This window comes from Siphateles boraxobius, unplaced genomic scaffold, assembly GCF_051911475.1.
Source record: "Siphateles boraxobius isolate OS27281-9 unplaced genomic scaffold, OSU_SipBor_1 192, whole genome shotgun sequence".
NCBI lineage: Eukaryota > Metazoa > Chordata > Actinopteri > Cypriniformes > Leuciscidae > Siphateles > Siphateles boraxobius.
Genome location: NW_027508802.1, coordinates 30674 through 45000, shown reverse-complemented (window position 1 = coordinate 45000; position 14327 = coordinate 30674). Strand labels below are relative to the sequence as shown.

Sequence of the window (14327 nt, the reverse complement as noted above, 5' to 3'; positions counted from 1 at the left end):
CGTCCAGCAGAACCCGTCTCTGCTACCAGCTCTAGCTCCTGCAGGTACACACACACACACACACACACACACCGTCCAGCAGAACCCGTCTCTGCTACCAGCTCTAGCTCCTGCTGGTACACACACACACACACACACACGCACGCACGCAGGTACTCACGGCCCCCGGTGTGGGCGTGGCCTAAATGCGCTCGGTCTCTATGTTTGCAATAGCGTTTTGTTGCAGATTATTGACTCTTGACTTGATCTTCCTGTTCCAGTGAGAAAAACGAACCCTCAGCAAATCAGGGCTAAGCTTTTCTGTGTTTCTTGTTTTCCCAGCAAATCAGCAGCCATCAGGAGCAGTTCATCCAGATGCTGAACGAGCCGGTCCAGGAAGCGGGCAGCGGGGGCGGGGCTGAGGGCGTGTCTGGGGGCGGGGCCGATGCAGGGGGCATGAACTACATCCAGGTCACGCCGCAGGAGAAAGAAGCTATTGAAAGGGTGAAACTCTTCAGCTTTAAAAACACCATTTTGTCTTTTAAAATCAAACTTAAGACTTTAAGATCTGCACCAATAAGAAAAAATTGTCCAAACAGAATTAACCCATGCAATTTAAAAAATATATAATGTGCAACGATTAATCGTATCAAAAATAAAATTGTTTACATAATATTGGTTACAAAATAAAGTTGTTTAAATAATATATGTGACGATTAATTGCATCCAAAATAAAAGTACTGTGTTTACATAATAAACGTGTATGGTGTATAATTATTTTGTATATATAAATACACACATGCATGTGTATATTTAAGAAAAAAAATATATATATAATATGAAAAAAAATGTATAAATATACAGTGTATATATATATATATATATATATGCAAATATTTCTTAAATATACACATGCATGTGTGTATTTATATATACAAAATAATTATACACCATACACGTTTATTATGTAAACACAGAACTTTTATTTTGGATGCGATTAATCGTTGCACAGCCCTAATATATGCAGGTTGTGGCACATCATGACATGTTTTATTCAGTATTGCAGTTGGTTTATGCACTAATACATCAATGCATGTAGTAGTAGTTTGTGTCACTAAAATACTAATAATAGCCAGAAAAACAGGGACTTTTAAGCCTAGTTCAGAGTGTCAGTGCAAATCTGATTTTTGTACATATCTCATTGGAATCTGATCATATTAAGCAAGTGTGCAAAAAATCACATGAAAATTGTTTCAAGCTACATTCATATGTGGTTCGAAATCCTATTCAAATCTCATTTCCGCTCTGGTTGTATTTCGTGTAGGTTTCCTTCTGTACGCCACGTAGAGCGCAAACACATGCAGAAACAAGGCTGCGTGGTCACAGAAAATAATAATATAATGGAGACATTTTTGCATATTACTGATGTTTTTACTCCTTCTTATGTCTATTTCATGCAATTTAGTTTGTAAATATATTAAAAAGTAGTAGAGTTGGTCAGATGACCTGTATATGAAGGCAGTGTAGAATAATGAGTTTTTAATTAGCTAAGTTTAAAGCTAGTTAAAATGATTGGCCTCAACAAGCTGTTGATTATCAAATACCAGCCCACAAAGTTTATATTAGTGCTTTCCTAACTAGGGGTTTTCCTACTTTTTTTTTTTTTTTTTTTCAGTCAGAGACTTACGATATCTTACGAGTCTGAATTTCAACTTTTATCTAATTAAACCGAGGCCCTTTAATTAAGAGAGAGCTACAGATGGAGGATCTGTGCTGGCGAACGATCAAAGGTGCGCGATTCTGAGGTCTTATCTAACCTTTCCATGTTTCCTCTGCTTTTTCCTCAGCTAAAAGCCCTCGGATTCCCAGAAGGACTCGTTATACAGGCTTACTTCGCGTGCGAGAAGAATGAAAATTTGGCTGCAAACTTCCTTTTACAACAGAACTTTGATGATGATTAGAGGAGTGGTGCGCTGATCATTTCTTTTTTCTTTTTGAATGATCATTTTTGGAGAAGAAAATCTATACAAATACACTCACTCCCTCACTCTCTCTCTCTCCCACACTCGCACACACACACTCTACATTTTACACACTGGATGACATGAGCACGTTTGTCTGGAGATCTTTTGAACATCATTTGTTCGTATCCAGTGGAAGAAATCAGTAAAAGCCTCTTTACTTCATCTAACATTTGGCCGTGTGATACCTGTTTGTTTTTCATTTGTTCTTTTTGTATGACCAATAAAGAACATTGTTTTCTCCATTGTTAGGACATGTTAGCAGGTTCAAGAGGCTTGTGGAATTTGTTTTCCTTGAATTCGGAATCAGGATTAATCAGGACTTTTGGTTTTATCATATTAACATTGTCCTTGTTCAGGAGTGTTTTTTCTTTTTTTTCTTCTCTCTCACTCTTTCATTCAAGTTGACCAATAATAGGGATCCCAAGTACTTAAATTGCAGTTTTAAATAGCAGTAAAGAATTTTAAATAAGCGAATGAGTTATATAAGATTGGTTCCTCTCTTTATGAAAGTATCAGTAAAGGATATCGGCTCTTGTTGTGGATGTTTTGAGTAATACTGACAGATGCAGGCCTTTCATATACATTAAGAACCATTAAAAGCATGTTTATGACTTCCATCGTTCAATATAACTATACTGTAATTTTTACTGGGAAATAAATGTTTTCGACTTAAATACGGATTACCCGTTCTTGATCTTTGTCGTTAGGAGCTCATTTGTGTTTTATTGCATTAAAAACGGGAAATGAGAAACAGATTAAGCTATATACACACCTGAAAGACCCATACTAAGCACCTAATGTCTTAACCTCAAATAGACCGTATTCAGAATAAAGTTATGAGCATAAATGGGCATTGAAATTAACACGGTCAGTACATTTTTTAGCCGTTTTTATGGGTGGCGGGGTTTCAGTATTTTACAGTAATAATGCAAGTGAGTTATTCCTTTAAAAATAAATACAAATTATAGTGTAACTGTATGTAAAATCATGTCGCAAAAGTCTGACTGAAACATCAAGTGAACAGAAAAGCGCGCGCTTGACAGGAAGGGCGGGAAATCCTGACCGTTCACTTAAAAATAAATTAGGCTGCAAACGAGCGTGAGCGATAACAACTTTAAAATGGACGTTACATAGAGGTAAGTTAAAAAAATACGATGAATAATTCAAATATTACAACAAAATATGCTGCGAGCTAAATATTAACTCCAAAGGCAGCTGGTAGAGAGTTAGTAGAAAAGATATTGAGATTTGGTCAGTTAGACCTGACGTCTTAAGCATTTACCTCACATATTTGGTTTCGAAACACCTCTCCAATTTAATTTGTGCCTTATATTTCAGATGTGTTTTGATAAGACGTGCTTTAATTTTCCTAAAGTGTATAGGCTGCAATCTTTTTTAACATCAAAATCACTGAATTGAGCCAAATGTCCAGGAGAGTAATGATGAATGACCATCTTTGTCTCATATCGAAGCCAATTTCAGCAACATAAGAAACAAATGCTTTGGAAATCTTAAGGCGTAAATGTCACTAAAAGACATAAAAGTAATATTTTTTTACTCTTTAGTGTCATAATCTAATTTTTTTTATGTACGATTTAACAAAGCGTGGCTGTAAATTGTTCTAAACCTGTTTGAGTTTCATTCTTCTGTGAAACTTAAAAGAAGATATTTGTGAAGAATGTGGGAAACCAAACAGTTTCTGGTCCGCATTGACTTCCGGTAGTATTTTTCTTTTTTCACATGGAAGTCAAATCAGCAACTTTTTACCTACATTCTTCTTTAAAAATATATCTTCTTTTAAGTTCCACAGAAGCAAGAAACTCGTACAGGTTTAGAACAACTTGTTATGACACAATGTTTATTTTCTGCCCGAGTTTGTCCTCCAGTTGGCGCTGTTGACCGCGACTGTATAAAACCACTCATTTTATCTAACATTTTCCTGTTGGCGTTCAGAGATGAATAAATACACAGTATAGCTATATTAAAAATAATGTTCAGCGTGTTTAAAAAAAAACTAGCATATTTTGTTAATATAAGTGATTGTAACACCTGCACACGTGCTCATAAACCAAAGCTGCCGATGAAAAATCAAAGCAATATTTAATTACTTTCCCCTCACATGTTAATATGAAAAGTGAGTTGACTAGATCTAATCAAAAGTCATAAAAACATCAGTAAGTTAGTGATTGTTAATAAGAACATTCGGCACGTCTTTAAATATACAAAGCACGCCAATAAAATATAATTTAGTCTGATATCCAGTGCATATGAACACACTTCTCTTTGATGCACAGTGGAGGATCAGTCTGAAAATAATAATAATAGTGGTGAAGGGAATAATATTAATAGTGAAGGGAATAGTTTCATTGAGTTATGTATTTAAGAGACATAAATCAGTAGTGTATAACTAGAAGGAAACTTGTTCATTTGTTAATCATTAATAGATTATTAAAATATCCTGATATCCAAACATTTAAATTGAATTGTTGAATTTAGGACAGCAATATCAGATTATTACCTTTTATTAACAGAAGGTCCGAAATATCATATCATGATATACAAATAAATCTTATTTTGGCAACACTTTACAACAAGGTTCATTAGTTAACATGAACTGAGAATGAACAATACTTCTACAGCATTTATTAATCTTAGTTAATAGTAATTTCAACATTTATTAATACATTATTAAAATCAAAGGTTGTATTTGTTAACATTAGAGAACTAACATGAACAAATATCAACTAACATTAACAAAGATGAATAAATATGTAACAAATGTGTTGCGCAGTCATTGTTAGTTCATGTTAACTAATGAATCTTATTGTTACCAGTATTTAAAGATAATGCTGATTCATAAAGGCAGGTCACTTAAAACATGTAGTAAAAGCACAAATCAAACTGAAACCAATTTCATAGAGAAATTAATGTGTTCTGTCTGCTAAACGCATGATAATTAGCAACTTAATACGAGCAGAAAAACCTGATTATGCATCTTAATTCATCCAAACGTTCTGACTTGTTGAATGTTGATCACACATTATTCACTGAACAGAAAATGCAAGTCACATACCTTTTATTTTTGGTTTATTATTGGATTGCATTCATACATAAAATACAAAAAACCTTAATGAAAAATATTTACAAATGTACAAAACGTAAGATTATATTACATGAATCTGACTATAAACAAAACAACTTTGTTCAGAGTTATTTTTGATGTTGTTTCTTATATAAAAATATGCATGTCTTACATATCAAAATTATTGCACCTTGCAACCACAGTGCAGTTTCGATTGCGATCACCGAGGAGAGGGCGTGCAATCCAGTTTTATCTTTGGTACCGCACTGAATACACCCGCCTATACTCAGCACCTTCTCGTAACACACTGAGAAATTATTCTGTACCTGAAATTAATGGCTTTTAGAGAGAGCAACAAAGCAATCCAGTCGACCAATCAGTGTTTGAGGATTGAGTGATGGAATGTGGGTCAATTAAAGGCCTCTTTAAACATATAATCAGGGTTTGAAATTAACTTTTTCACTCACCGGCCAATTTGGCTACTGTATTTTTAAGTTACACGGGACATTCAGAACAAAAAAAAACAAACAAAAAAAAGAAATAAACCAGATTAACTACGTCATATATATAATATTTGGATTTCATACATTCATTTCTTATTCTTCTTCTCCTCCCATCCAAAAATGTGTTTTATGGACAGATCAATACAGTACAAAGAACATCAACAAAATATAGGATGTTGGAAAATAATATATTTTCTGTTCACCAAATGCCGTTTAATCTTCGCTATTGCTTCAATGCTAGTGAACAAGCGCTGTTATTTGTTGCGTATGACGTGTGTGTTCAAGTAAGCCAGATATGAGCAGATTCTGCGCAACTAATATTTTTAGTATTTGCGCTAAAACTGCGTAGATTTGGTTTACACGAACTTCCCCAGCAAAGTGAGTAAACATAATAAGTAACTCGCCAGATTGGCTCGTGATTTGACAGCGTTTCCCGCCACAGTTGATTTTCCCGCCTTTGGCGGGTGTTAATTTCAAACCCTGCAAATAATCTAATGTGTATCCCTGATATTCATATACTTCCAGTCTTTAGTTTTGGCACTTGGCGTCTCCAAGTTTTGTCGGTAAGTAGACGCACGTTCCAGTATTGTCCCAGAAAACGGACAGAGCCTCTCAAATCACCAGCATGTTGGAAGACGACGACAAAAAAAAGAAAAAAAAAAAAAGAAAAGCAGAATAAAAGTCCCAACCCTGATGCTGTGGAAAACACAGCTTGTCGTAGAGTTTCACCGGCTACGTTTACATGCACAACTTTTGTTTCAGTCGGACTGAATTCGTTCAGATTGATGAATCTGACTGTAGTGTTTACATGAACGCTGAACATGTGATCGGGTTGATGCGCGCGTATATAGTTTAAATATGTCATTTTGGTGATCAGAAATCAGTTTATATGTCAAAAGCTTCAATATATTTTTTGACATCCGAACACGAATGTACAGAGTTTCCCGCTGTCTGCGCATAATAACTATTCTCTTATATTGGTTCTTTATTTGTTTTAAACAACAGAATTGATCAATTTCTGGTCATAAATTGGAGATAATGGGTCTCATTCATGAAACACGAGCAGAACGAATTTTTGTGTAAATCGTGTGTAAAGTGGTTCTGGAGTAAATTTTCGGATTCATGAAAATGTTCGTATTTTCCAAATGTTAGTTGGTACGCAAGAAATCCACACCTGCTCCAGCCACGCGTAAATAATGCGCTTAAAACCCGAACGTTTTGCTCATTAATAAGGCTGCAATTCGTTTTTTGCTCTCAAGCTTGATGTCGAACCATTTTCTTCCTTCTTTTTCATTCGCATTCATGTCATAATATGATGCCCATATATAGTTGTCAGTCGGATTTAATGGGCGGGATTTATGGTAATTGAGAATGAACGTGCACGCGCGTCCCATTTACGACTGATTGGAATTCATTAACACACACACACACACATTTCACGATCACATCTGACGTTTACGAAGTGAATCAGGAGAAGAGTTTTCGGGAAGGTCTCTTTACGCGCAAATCATATATTTACGAATGTTTCATGAATGAGACCCAGTGAGCATAAGCCGTTGTGCAGCTGATTATATTGATCACGCAGTAAAAATGCGTTGTGTGTGGATGAGAGTCTGAAACAAGGACTGGTTGTGGTGCTGACAATAGAAATATATAAATAATAGAATGTAATTAATAATAATAATTTTATAATAATGGGAAACTCATTTATATGACACTTTATTCAAAAGGAACAACAGCTCGTTCTGTCATACGCCATTACGCCATTTCTACGTCATTACAACCCGATCTCACGGAAATTCGTATGAATTTTACAAGGTGGCTAATTCGTATTCCTACGACCTCACTCGTACGAATTAGTAAGATTTGTGCTAAATCGTACATATTTTACAAATTGCCCAATTCGTATGAATGAACCTGCCCGTGACCCCGCCACCAAACCTACCATCATGTGGGTTTAGACTAATCGTAAAAATTCGATTTTTAGAAATTCGTACAAATTGGTCGTGAGATAGCGTTGGTCATTGCGCTATTTCTACATCATTATCGTCATTGCACATGCGCAGTCCTTTAATTTTTCAATCCGATCAAGTGCTTACATGTTCTCTCGATCGGATTATAAAAGGAATAAACAGCCCTTTCAATCGGATCGTAATGTCACTGGGATCGAGCTCAATCGGATCGTAATGTCACTGGGATCGAGCTCAATCGGATCGATTAATGTGTTTCACATGAAGACTTTCAGTGCTAACGGATGATTTGGTTGCATGTAAACGTAGCCATCGACTCTTGTTGAAAGGCAACACGTGGTTCTCAAGTCTCTTCACTTGTTGTGTGGGTCTTCCAGGTCTGGCTATAGATGGCGCTTCATGTGCAGCGCGAGGTGGTCGGATCGAGAGAACGCGCGGTCGCATTTCTGGCACTGAAACGGTCGATGTCCCGTGTGTTTTCGGTAATGCCTCGTGAGCTCGTCCGAACGGGCGAACTTCCAGCCACATCCCTCCCAGTCACAGTGATACGGCTTCTCTCCTAAACACACAAACACACGCAACAGTTAGCCTTTCACCCTCAGGTCCTAACGAGAACAATCACACACAATTAAAGAGAGAGAGAGAGAGAGAGAGAGAGAGAGAGGCAGTTTAGATGTGGCTCATCCTTTGGTTTATTGAATAGAAGGGGAAGTCATACACAGGCTTGTGGTTTTATTATTTCATCAGGGATCAGTATCAACCTGCTGTTTGAATAGCAGATCTAAACACCTGGCAACTGAACTCGCGCTCTCTTCAGATCGGCATTACAGCACACGTACGGCAAATGGGGTTTGGGAATCGAAAATCGAATACTTGACGTCAGGAATCGGATACTTTTTATAAAATTAAAAATTTGATTCCTTTGTGAGCATTTCAATATGAGTTTAAACCATTCAAGCGCACACATCCAAAGCGCCCTCACAGAAAATGTGATTATAATATGAGTTTAACCCGTTGAAGCGTGAGAGAGTTTCTGTGTTGGTGTGTATCAGTATACTGGATCTGTGCAGCTCTTAAAGTGACAGCACTAATATTCCTGCTCTATAATAACACTAATCACACAACAGAAGACACAGAGAATAAATCACTCGTTCTTCACTGAATAACTTTTGTAATAGTGCTGTGCAATGATTAATCGCATCTGAAATAAAAGTTTGTGTGTACATAATGTGTGTGTGCACTGTATAATTATTTTGTATATGTATCTACACGCATATGTATGTATATATCTAAGAAATATTTGCATGTATATACTGTATATATATAAAATTTATATTATATCTAAATATAAAAAGTTTGTATAAAATAAAAACAGTACACACACATTATGTACACACAAACTTTTATTTTGGATGGGATTAATCGTTGCACAGCCCTATTTTGTAACAACATTTGTAACGTTATTTTATTTATAAAGTTCAGTGTTATTCTACATTTGATTACAGTTTCTGAACCTGAAAATCTTAAAACGCTGTTGATTTCAATCGTATCTTTGTTCAGTTGTATCTTTTTGCTGTGATTGCTAATTTTTCCAGTTGTTCTTTTTAAATTACTCAGTGTTTACTTGTCTTTATTAATGCTTGAAATGTATATTAGTTCGGCTAGTTGTTTTTCTATGATGTTTTGAAACCACAGGCAAACGTTTCTTGTGTAAGTGTTCTTTAGCTGTTGATTTCTGTTCATGATATTCAGATACAATTACATGTTCTGCATTAAGACTAAATGTGAATGATATCTAATGTTTATTTTTTTTATCTTAATGGAATCGAAATCAGAATTGATCAAATTCTAACGATACCCAACCCTACTTTGCGTGAACAGACTTTCAATGGAGGGACAGAAATCGCTCGTTTGTGTTTCAAAGATGAACAAAAGTCTTAATTAATGACAGGATTTTAGTTTTTATAAAATGTGGCACATTAATCCGCCAGTAAATCTGAACACACATCTGATGTTTTCAGGACTGTTAACGACAGCAAGAAAGACGCCAGTCCTGTTCCCTCATCAGCTCTGCCTCTGATTGGTCCAGCAGCTGTGATTGACAGGGGGATCGACCAGTCCACTAACACTGTGGACGCTGCAGGGGCGGATCAATCTGACCAATCCAAGAGTCCGATTCAGAACCAGGAAGACGAGAAGACATATGCCACAGACACTGACCTGTGTGAGTCCTGTGGTGGGCTTTGAGATGCGAGCTCTTGGTGTATGTTTTCCCGCAGCCTGCGTAATCACACGTGTGTGTCGCGATCCGCTTCCTCGGCCAGGAGCGTCGGCCCCGCTTGGGCTTGGACTCTTCCGGTACACCCTCAGCTGGAGAAATCAGGTCTGCCAAAGAGTAAAATGGGCAAAATTAGCTATATAGACCAAAACCACTGTTTGCACCGACAACCACCTGTCACTCAATTGGCCACGCCCTTAATTATGCAGAAATTTAAGGCTTAATATTATTTAAACGGATGAGTTATAAAAAAATGCAGCCCCCTCACAGTCGTCATGGAGGGCAACATTAGCTATATAGACAAAAGACACTTTTTGCACTAGGCTGTAAACACGTTTATTTCTGCTGTAAAGTTGGGCAATTTAACATGGAGGTCTATGGGATTGAGCCTGTCTCTAGTGGCTAGTCGATAAACTGCAGTTTAAGTCACTTCAGTGTTTGATTCAAGAGAGAGAGCAGCTTGGTTAAAACTTGCTTAAAATGACGGCTATGGTTGAGTTTTAACAGAAAGCAATCGTCTGACTGAAACTCCGGTGAGACAAATGTTAACAGCCTTAGTGTCACACAGAGAAATCCTGTTCCTGGAGCTCCCACCCCAATCAAACACACTTCAACTAGCGGATTAAGATGATCCAGAGCACTTCATAATTACATACAGGTGTGTACCAGCTGCACAGGATTGGCACGCATGGTTATGCTTTACATAAAGCTAAAATCAAAGTCATGGTGAAAAATGTTACACTTCGTTTTTTTACTTCATCGGAATTGTACAAAACTTGGTAAACGTTTTGGCATTTGTTTTGGCTTTTGTGTGAACACACACACAAAAAAAATCATGTACATGATTTGAAAAGGTTAAATGGTCCTGTAAAAAATAGTCACACTTGTGCTCCGGTAAAAAAACAAGCGCATTGTAAATGATTGCGAGACTGAACGCTCATTTACTGAGATATCAGCCTCAAATTTTGAAGTTTGAGTAAAACGTGATTTTGAAAGTATATATTTCATATAAAAAATATTCATAACAATGCACGTAAAATTCTGTAACTTTAAAAACTTCTTTCATTTCAGCAATAATCTGAAAAAAAGTGTCGTCTTTGAAAAGAGATCAAACTTAAGTCTGTTACTTTAAGGCATTCAACATTTACGACAGTTTAAGTTAAAATGTCTATGCTCAAAAAGTTAATAAATGCATTATATATACATTGTAAATATAATTAAGTATAAAACATTATCAAACTCAAATATAGTATTCATTGACACACAAATAAATCAGTCATTTTTGACCGACACACGCAATGCACCGAAGGGTTAAAGGTTAAATGACTAATAGTTGTGACTGACCTTGGTATTGTGCGGGAGGCTGCGGAAAACCGGAATAACCGGAATATCCCAGAGTTAATGAAGGCTCTCCCAACACCTGAGCTTGAGGACGCTCGTCCGGAGAGAGAGAAGAAGTGGAAGATCGACCCGTGCCGAAACCGCGAGGATCCAACAGCGTTCTCTGACCGACCCCGGAGCCGGAGTTCAATCCCAAGTGAATATCCATGGGTCGGGAGATGCTGCAAGGCCCAGGACACTCCTGTTTAATCGGAGGGCATACGATCGGCACAGAAGACGTGTCCAACATTAACCCGCCCTTGCTAATGCTGTAATCACTCATGTCCCTGGTGGTCTTCACCACAAATTTCCCTTGGAGGCTCGTGGGATGAAGATATGCAGGATCCAGCTCCGGTCTCATCAACTCCGCAACGAAACCTCCAGAGGGAGATACGTCGCTGATGTCCGGGATGCTGTACAACATGTTGTTGTCCTGGTCCTGAGGAGAGGGCATCTGATAGGTGTAGGACGACGGGGACGGCGGGAGAGTTCTGGACATCAAGGCCTCCTGTTGCTGCTGTTGTTGTTGTTGTTTTTGAAACATGCTGTTCGACAGAATAAAATCATAGTCCAACAGGTCGAGCTCTTCCGGTTCCCTCTTGGTCATCACGGATGGGACGTCCAGGTCAGTGCAAGTCCCACCTGAAGACATGCTGGTGTGTTTCGGCTGACACATGTCCTCCTTCCATCTCTTATTCCAAACAAAGGCATGCAGAGAGAGGGAATGAGACATGGTAAGTCTCACAAACGTAATCGTCAAACGTTTATTCTTGCATGCTATAATCTGATTTGATTAATTATTAAAAGACGCTTTAATGCATCATGTTTCTAACTTAGAGAACCCAAACCTGAAGTGCATGATAAATAAAGATGTAGTAATCAAATGCGTGAAATCAAAGTATGTTTATTCTTGCATGCTAAATAATCGCCAAACTATCCGTTGATTGATTTTAATCGATGTTATGAATTATTAAAAGACTCACATTTAGAATTATGTTTCCAACTAAGAGAATCCCAACCTGAAGTGGACTATAAATAATGTCTCAAAGACTTAATTATCAAACGTTTACTCTTGCATGCTAAATAATCATCAAAATATACGTTGATTTTAATCTGATGTTAAGATTTATTAAAAGACTCTTTAATCCAGCATTATGTTCCCAACTACGAGAATCCCAACCTGAAGTGGACAATAAATAATAAGTCTCAAAGACGTAATTTTGAAATGCATGAAATTAAAGGACGTTTATTCTTTCATGTTGATTTTAATCTGATGTTATGAATTATTAAAAGACTCTTTCATGCAGAATTATGTTTCCAACTAAGCGAATCTCAACCTGAAGAGGACGATAAATAATAAGTCTCAAATATGTAATTATCAAATGTGACTCTAATCTTGCATGCTAAAGAATCGTCAAACTATCCAATGATTGATTTTAATCTGATGTTATGCATTATTAATATACCTTTTCATGCAGAATTTTACAATTTAGAGAATCCAGCCTGAAGTGTGAGGATAAATGTCTCAAAGACGTAATTATTAAATGCGGACGTTTATTCTTGCATGCTAAATACTCGGCAAACTATCTGTTGATTCTAATCTGCTGTTATGCGTTATTAAAATGCGCTTAAATGCAGCACTTTTTCCAACTATGGTGCCTTCAGGACAGCCCAACCTGAAGTGTGAGTTAAATAACACTGTCTGATAGTAATGAGCTCGCGAGGTTCACGCCCCTGCCGCGCGCGTTGCTCCAGGAATATTAACTATGAGCCGATGACATTATCTCACCTGCAGCGGAATTTCGCGAGTAAAGCGCGTGAATGTGCGCGTGAACTGATCGCGGACCATCACCTGTCTGATAGATTAGATACTCACCGAACTGGCATTTCCAGGTCCAATAATGGTATTGTGCTTCGCATCAGTAAAGCTGGAGATCGAGGGCAAAAGCGTGCCGCTCAGAGCCATACTGTCAAACTCACTCGGTGGCTGCCTGCAATTGAATAAAATAGGTAAAAATAAAATAAAAAATAATCCTAGTCACGCTGCTGGACTGGGAAAACTATCGCTCCTAAACATGACACAAAAACCCAAAGGAAAAAAGTATTGGAGAAGTGCAAAACGCACCTCATGAGTCCAGTCAAAAAATGAAATCCTCCGTGTTTTAATTCTGCGAGCGCGTCGCAACACTGACAGTCCTGTCCAACGCGCGCGTCAGACGCGTGTCCGTGCCATGCCGATGGACACGCGCATCAGAACCCGGCTCGGTTTCGTTTCGTCGGGGATTCCCGGTCTATCGGTTCCCTCTCAGTGCCATTCGGGACTCGCTCGTTCTCCGCGGTGTGGACTCGAGTGAGTGAGTCGTCAGATCAGGGCTTTCCTCGCCTAGTTCTTAAACCCCGGACACGCCCCTCGTCGCCTGGCAACCGAAGGAAAAAACACGGCGTGACGTCATTCACGAGAGAAAGTATTATAAAAAAATCTGGCAGCGCGCCGGTATTTTGTATCCACATAAACATGTGCGTGTTAGCAACCGGGACTCACTCGAGGAAGAATCATTGGTGAACAAAAAAAAAAAAGTCGTAGTTTGTTCTGTTTTTGTAGTGTGTGTTACCTGTGACACCTGTGCGTGCGTAATGAGTTTAAACACAAACTGCTCCTGTGAGGCGTGGCTGTAATTAACGCTAATTATATCGCAAAGCACAGGACAATGACTGACCACAATGTGTGGGATTTCTTCTGTGTTGAAATGCATTAGCTATCGCTCCTTTCATTCATTCATTCAGTCAGTCAGTCAGTGTTCAATCAGTAAAAATCTTTTGTTAATCCTGATTATTTCAGGGCTTTTTATGACAGCATTCTCCCTTGTATAGTACATAGTACATTTTTTTATTATAATCTACTTTGCACATCATTATGGTTTTTAAATCCACGTGCCTCATAATCTTAAATCACATTAACTTCGTCTTGCATGAACATCTCTTCTCTGATATGCTATTTTATGGAAATATTTAAACCGTAAGCGAGTGTTGAATTGTGTTTCGGTCTAGTATAGCACATCTGAGATGTTTCTTGGATAATCTCTCCTAAAATCTGAATCCAGAAGCACTAAA

The 14327-nt window shown here is 37.7% G+C and overlaps 3 protein-coding genes across 4 annotated transcripts in view; 2 read left to right on the top strand and 1 right to left on the bottom strand.

Annotated features, from left to right (window-relative positions):
- rad23b (RAD23 homolog B, nucleotide excision repair protein) overlaps window positions 1–2677 on the top strand; it is a 30543-nt gene extending 27866 nt beyond the window's left edge. Inside the window, exons 9-10 of the mRNA XM_077235448.1 lie at window positions 322–483; window positions 1827–2677. Coding sequence (XP_077091563.1) covers window positions 322–483; window positions 1827–1940 — 276 coding nt within the window. The 3' untranslated portion in view covers window positions 1941–2677. The remainder of the gene's footprint in view (window positions 1–321; window positions 484–1826) is intronic.
- Window positions 1–9805, top strand: part of znf462 (zinc finger protein 462) — a 111738-nt gene extending 101933 nt beyond the window's left edge. For both annotated transcript variants that reach the window (XM_077235444.1, XM_077235445.1), the window contains exon 13: window positions 9580–9805. In XM_077235444.1, coding sequence (XP_077091559.1) covers window positions 9580–9805 — 226 coding nt within the window. The remainder of the gene's footprint in view (window positions 1–9579) is intronic.
- klf4 (Kruppel like factor 4) lies at window positions 5074–13577 on the bottom strand. Its single transcript, XM_077235447.1, has 4 exons — window positions 13093–13577; window positions 11181–11907; window positions 9779–9943; window positions 5074–8117 (listed from the first exon to the last, which is right to left on the bottom strand). Exons 1-4 carry the CDS (start codon window positions 13180–13182, stop codon window positions 7942–7944), a joined length of 1158 nt encoding a protein of 385 aa, XP_077091562.1. The 5' UTR covers window positions 13183–13577; the 3' UTR covers window positions 5074–7941.
- Between the last annotated feature and the right edge of the window lie 750 nt (window positions 13578–14327).